Source organism: Aplysia californica, unplaced genomic scaffold (genome assembly GCF_000002075.1).
Source record: "Aplysia californica isolate F4 #8 unplaced genomic scaffold, AplCal3.0 scaffold00078, whole genome shotgun sequence".
In the NCBI taxonomy this organism is placed as follows: Eukaryota; Metazoa; Mollusca; class Gastropoda; order Aplysiida; family Aplysiidae; genus Aplysia; species Aplysia californica.
In genome coordinates this window covers 549,433-556,255 of record NW_004797348.1, presented here as the reverse complement: position 1 = coordinate 556,255, position 6,823 = coordinate 549,433, and the positions used below count along the sequence as shown (strand labels likewise).

At 40.1% G+C, this 6,823-nt stretch overlaps 1 protein-coding gene across 2 annotated transcripts in view; it reads right to left on the bottom strand.

Annotated features, from left to right (window-relative positions):
* The window catches only part of LOC101855857, a 161,279-nt gene that overhangs the window by 44,772 nt on the left and 109,684 nt on the right, over nt 1–6,823 (bottom strand). For both annotated transcript variants that reach the window (XM_005094217.3, XM_005094218.3), the window contains exon 5: nt 5,006–5,937. In XM_005094217.3, the coding sequence (XP_005094274.1) occupies nt 5,006–5,937 (932 nt within the window). The remainder of the gene's footprint in view (nt 1–5,005; nt 5,938–6,823) is intronic.

Here is a 6,823-nt window from a genome sequence, read left to right as displayed (position 1 = left end):
AAGGCTCTCGGCGGAAATTCAAAATATTCTCTCTCTCTCTCTCTCTCTCTCTCTCTCTCTCTCTCTCTCTCTCTCTCTCTCTCTCTCTCTCTCTCTCTCTCACACACACACACACACTCTCTCTCTCTCTATCTATCTATCTATCTATCTATTTCTCTCGTGTTCGTGTGTGTGTGTGTGTGTGTGTGTGTGTGTGTGTGTGTGTGTGTGTGTGTGTGTGTGTGTGTGTGAGAGAGAGAGAGAGAGAGCATGTGAGCGTGTTTGTGGCTGGGGAGGTGGGGGATGCGATTTATTTTGTGCCTGCTTGTGTACATGCTAAGGAATAACTATTTAGACATGCATTACATACAGTACTAGGGAAACAAGAAATAAGTACAGTCGTATAGATAGAAAGACAGCTTTAAAAGGTGTGAGGGATGGAGCGGACATATAAAAAGGATTAAAAGACAAAAAAGCACAATAATTATGTTTTCAAGTACGAGGTCTGTCCCAAAAACAAGTTTTCTACTTTAGTAAAAATCAAAATTTTAAAATATTTTTACAGGCGTTTTCTTGTCAACATAACACAATTGATCCCAATGCACGTTTTCATGCAATGTAACCAGTGGTCAAACGCAGCGATTATATCCGTTTCGACCAGTCTTTGCCGGAACAATTTCTCCCTCACCTTCAAATCGCTGCCTCAATAATACTTCTTTGATTTTTTTTCTTTGGTGAGGTAGAGGGGAATTAGCATTTGTGGTATTTATAGAAGTACCTGTGCCCCCAGGGTTCTACTCCTCTCTCCACGACCATTTCCAATTGATTTGCCACTGCTTAGCAGCTTACCCCCGGATTTTTATTTGAAACTGATTCCCCGATCCACGAACCGGGGTCGTATTGTGATGGGTATGAGGACCTACACTAAATATTTAGTGCCTCCCAGTACATTGAACAGTTAAAAAACAGATACCGATACCGCCCCCCCCCCCTTTCCCACACACACAACCACAAATAAACACACATACAGAGAGAGAGAGAGAGAGAGAGAGAGAGAGAGAGAGAGAGAGAGAGAGAGAGAGAAAGAGAAAGAGAGAGAGGGAGAGAGGGAGGGAGAGAGAGAGAGAGAGAGAGAGAGAGAGAGAGAGAGAGAGAGAGAGAGAGAGAGAGAACACTTCCTGCCCCGGCGATTATTTTTAAATTATTTTTTTAACACAGAAAGGTATGTCCTTGAAAAGATTTTGTGCAAAAAGACAGCAGCAACAAGACTTATTTTACTTCTGTTCGTATTCGACCACCCAGCTGAACGGTAAAGTGCAGCCATAAAAAGGTGGCACTACATTCAGATAAGCCTTGGGAGTGGCATGGCGCGAATACTTCCGAACCCACGCATTCTCTAACGTAAGTGATTACCCTGATTGATGAGAATGTACGTTGGGGTTTTCTTTGGTTTGCTTCTAGTGTTTTGTTTTCTGTTGTTCTTTTTTACTTTGTTGAGGAAATTGGGCTGATGGTATTTTGTTGTGTTGCTTTTCTTTATGTGATACTTTACACAAGAATGGGTCGAATTGGGTGTCACGGACATTTCCTCTCATTCGAAAATTTTAAAAGTTGAAACGCAAAGAATTGCAAATCAACATATTACAGTTTGCCCGCGTCAGCCTTCCCACCATAACACTCAGAGGACACGAGTTCGATTCCCTCGTTTGAAAGTTGTTTTTCTCGGAGTTTCGTTGTGTCTTCTAGACTGTTGTATCCAATAGCTCTGGTTATGGCATGAAGGCGTGGTCGAAGGCTGACTTGTTTGACAGGGTAATCAAAGTGAAACGGGACCAGATATGGCCTGGGGATATCGCAGAAGAACCTTGCTCGAGGCGGCGACTCAGAGTTGTGAATGAAAACAAATCTGGAATTCATTATTGTATGTTCAACCGCCAAAATAATCGGGAAAGTATCTCATTAAATGTCAATTTCAATTAAAATTAAATTTAACTTTAGATGTGAATACACAAACACAAAGCAAAGAAGCAGAGATGTCAGTACTAGATCTATATGTTATAGATCTACCAGGGAGTCTAACTCTTTGGTAGAACATGACAATTATCATTAAAAAAATTTCACATTTGGCTGTTTTTTGTCTAGCCCTTCGAGGCTACGAGCATGTGTCATAATCGAGGTCACGATCTGATTATAGGGCAGTAAAAAGTGGAGGAAAAAAAACAAGCTCTCGCAGCAGTGAGAGATTATTAGGAGTTAGTTTCCCTCACATCTGTGAGGTAGACTCGATCAGTGTAATAGTTAGCTTACCTAATCAGTGCTTGAGACTGATTATAACTGTGGCCCGAAAGGGGTGTACAGGGTATATGTGGCCATGAAACAGTTTAGACTGCTATGCACATGTTCCCTTCAACTATGTTGGTAGACTCTTCTAGTCTCACTTTAAGCTTACTTAATCAAAGCTTGTGACTGCTTATGGAGTGGCCCAAGAGGGGAGAACAGGCTATTTCTGTGGCAATGAAACCGTTTACAATGTTAGGCATACTGTTCATTGTTGATTATGAACGTCTATTTACATTTAATTTATGAAGTTTACGTTTATGGGTGAATTTGACTGCGACAATGTTTCAAAATTAGGAAGGGAAGCAGTGATTATTTGATTATATAGACGCTTCGCCTCTGGTCATTATTTACAGATTTAAAACTCCAGCACTTTATCGTTGGTAGTTAGGAATGATTGGACAAAAAATGGATTTCTAACTTAATCTACCTGCTCAAGTCACTACAATGTAAACGAGTATAACTATCAAGAATCAACCCATGTTGGATCTAATCTAGTCGGAGCTGCTTCTAGAAATAGGTACACTCGAGACAGCAAGTGACAAAGAGTGCCAAATACAGACTGGTGCAAGAAATCTTACGTCTTACAAGGGGCCTGTAAAGAATGATAACGGTGATTGTGTTCAGAATAGACCAGACTTGGAAAAAACAGACGAAACATAAAGATTGCCAGAAGAACAAAAATATGACTATCATAAAGGACAGAGGGTATATTGACGCAAGCGCTGCTTCTCGAGAGCAAAGATCCAGTGATAAATGATAAAGATGAGATCAAGACAGTGAAACAGACAGGTACTCAGAGATGAGGAAGATTAAAAGAACAGACATAAAAGATATGAGATAGAGAAGCCACGAGAACAAAATACTTATTATACATCGTTCGACTTTTACCCTCCCTCACCCACGCCCAACCCCCCGCTCCCCAACCTCTCCCTTATTCTTGTTTGGTTAAATCAGATAGTAATATTATTCTGCCTAGTCATTTATTTTTAAATCCCTCAATTTAGTTAGCAATGATTCTTTAAAAATTTCAAGACTGAAAAACAAAATAGGAATAGTGTAGAACATAAACACTTGTTTTACTTTTCTTTATCCGTAGAAAGACTTGCTTGTCTGCTATGACGTTATAATAACATCAAAATCCCATTACGGTTTTAAATAGGATCCTATTTCTATTACGACATGACCTTTCGGAATGAGTAATAATTCGATGAGAGTCATTGTGAGAGCACCAACAATTCTAAGAATGTCACAGGGTCTTTAAGGTTACTCGAATGGGAAACCATTGTAGGGCATTTATGCCATTCAGCTACAGGATGCCTCTGGGAACAAGAGTCCAGGAACAACTATATTTGTTCTTTAAAAACGTATTCTGCAATTCCGTCATAGATTTTCTGTGTATAGTCCTAGCATAAGATCGTTTCATTTTATGGCCAAAATAAAGGTAAAAACCAAAGGTTATGACAAAAAGAACAATAGTTTGTACACTGTCACTATAGCATAATATGCTCAATTTTTTCTTTTCTTTCATGTCTTCAGGAAATGGGAAAGTGTTGTATTGATTGCAAGTAGTACATGTATATAGCAATTGTTATCATGTTGGATGTCCCGCTAACAACAGAAACGCGTGGAGCATGCCAGTTGATTTGATACATCTGATGTTGAGTTAAAGCTACCTTCTTTTTGGGGCGATAATAACTTGATGTTATTGTGGCTTTTGGTAAACACAAACCTAAACCTAATTAAAAATAGAGAATAGAAAAAAAATCCGTCTTGGGTTCGGAGAAAATGTTAATGTTCTATTTTCTGACGTTGGTGCTGTAAACACTTACTTAAGCACCAAATATTGTTTTTATAACATGACATACCTTTTAACTACAGTATTAATCGCATGACAGGAAAAGCGAAGAGATAAAATACGAGATACTTTTACTCAAGCAAAAAGGGGTATCTTTTAATTTGATCGCCAGTATATTATTATCATTATTATCGTTATAATTATCATCATCGGTATTATTTTCGTTATCGATATTATTAGTATTATTATTATTGTTATTATTATAGCTTTTGTTGTTGTTGTTATCACCACCATCATCATCATCATCATCATCATCATCATCATCATCATCATCATCATCATCATCATCATCATTATCATTGCTATTATTATCATTATTACTATCATTAATGTGGTTATGATTTTATGATCATGAAATGTTTGATATTGTTACTCGTATTGTGGTTAACACTATTACTAATTTTATTATTTATATGACCATAATTTATAGTATGGTTCCTATTGTTGTTATTGAGAATATTGGTATTATCATTTTACCAGTATAATATTAGCAGCAGTAGCAGCAGCAACAGCAGCAACAGCAGCAACAGCAGCAACAGCAGCAACAGCAGCAACAGCAGCAACAGCAGCAACAGCAGCAGCAGCAGCAGCAGCAGCAGCAGCAGTAGTAGTAGTAGTAGTAGTAGTAGTAATAGTAGCAGTAGTAGTAGTAGTAGTAGTAGTAGTAGTAGTAGTAGTAGTAGTAGTAGTAGTAGTAGTAGTAGTAGTAGTAGTAGTAGTAGTAGTAGTAGTAGTAGTAGTAGTAGTAGTAGTAGTAGTAGTAGTAGTCCCATCATTATTGCCATTACGTCAGTATTGTTATTATCACTCTGTGTCAGGTAGTATACTTACTTCTATGAGCAATATAGAAACCACAGCAACACTGGCATAGTGAAGCTTATGAGCTATCTCCATGTCCTCACTGTGGTGAAACTCCAGTCTATATTTGTGCAAGATATCTTGGTCGCTCACATGTTTGGCCCCTTTTCCTTCTCCTTTCCCAGCGCTTTCCACAGTCAAAGGTGCTTCTGCATAACGGGCAGGACCTCCGAGAATAGGCCCCGTCTCGTTAGATTGCATAGTTAGAATTTTCACAATCAAACCCGTCAGTGATGATAAATATGTTTTGCCATTATTTTTGCCGTAGTTATTTTCGAAGAAGTCAGAATTGAGCACTTCATCCTCCAACTCCTGAGAATTGCGAGACGTATCCCCCGCCTCTCCACTGTCAGTAGCTTCATATTCAGCAGTTAGGCCACCTGTCTCCTCCGAAGACCGCTTTCGACGTCGAGACAGTTTCGACAAAACTTTTTCGATTTCCAAACGCGTCCGTTCCAGTAACCTGGACAATACAGCGCTGCTGTCCCTGAGGGAATCGTTTCGGTTCGATCGACGAAACCTGCTATTGGAAGAATAATTCCTCTTCTGAATCCACAACGTTCTTAACGCCCTCGAGAAATTCCCCACCCCCAGAGGTGTGTCCGACGAGAGGGGCCAGCCCTCAGCCACAGACTCTCCACCGACCACCGGAACGGACGTGGGTGTGGTCACCGAAGTGTGAAGAGCGTCACGATTTTTGTGGTGGTGGTGGTGGAGGTTCCGTTCGAGATCAGGGTCAAGGTCGTGACCTCTGCTGTTCCGAGTGTTGTTCCAGACGATATCGGCGTGGTTGAGCTCCTCGAAGACGTCTGTGAGGGAGTGGAGGGGCGCCACCTCATCCGGGTACTTCTTGATGATCTTCTCCACGAAGCTAAGAGTCATCGCCTCCGTGGCGCCCTGTGTCTCTGGGGAAAAGAGGAAGAGGAGTTTATAATCATTTGATAAGAAAAATAATTGATTCATTGATAAATGAACACACTGTCTTGTTGATTGCTTGATTGGTTGATTGTTTGGTTGTTTTTTTGGTTAGTTGGTTGACTTGTTGGTTGGTTGGTTGGTTAGTTGGTTAATTAGTTGGTTGGTTGGTTGGTTAATTGATAAATTAGTTATTTGGTTAAATGGACTAAGAATCATTGCCTCTGTTGCACAGTGTGTCTCTGCAGAACATAGAAAAAGGAGGTTTCGATCATGTGGTTTGGGCTATTGATTTTTGGTTTAGCAGATTGATTTACTAGTACATTGACTGACTCATTGAAGGAATGATTGATTTATTTGACAGTGAAGACCTCCGTGACGCTCGCCCTGATGATACGAGTTAGTGAAAAAATGATGACACGATACGTAATTGATCAGATGAGGAGAGGAGTGAAATTTCGAAGGTTGATCATTGGTTGATTAGACAACGTTTTGGGATATTTCTAATTGGACGTTAAGGTGGGGAGAAAATGAGATTTTAGAATAATTTAATATGATATTAATACATTTAGACTATTGTAATCTTTAAACGCACAACGTTCAGGAACATCTGTCGACTCGAGCAACACGGCTGTTTGACACTGTCCACCAAGTTCCAGACTGAGATAAAGGCGAGCCAGTGAAAACAAAATATAAAAGCGGGATTGGAGACATAAGTGACACAAGCCAGTGAGATCGGGTGTGCAAGAGGAAGAAGGCAAGGGCAAAGAAAGTGGGATACACACAAGCATACACACATATGTGTGTGTGTGTGTGTGAGAGAGAGAGAGAGAGAGAGAGAGAGAGAGAGAGGGAGAGGGGGAGAGAGAGGGGGGG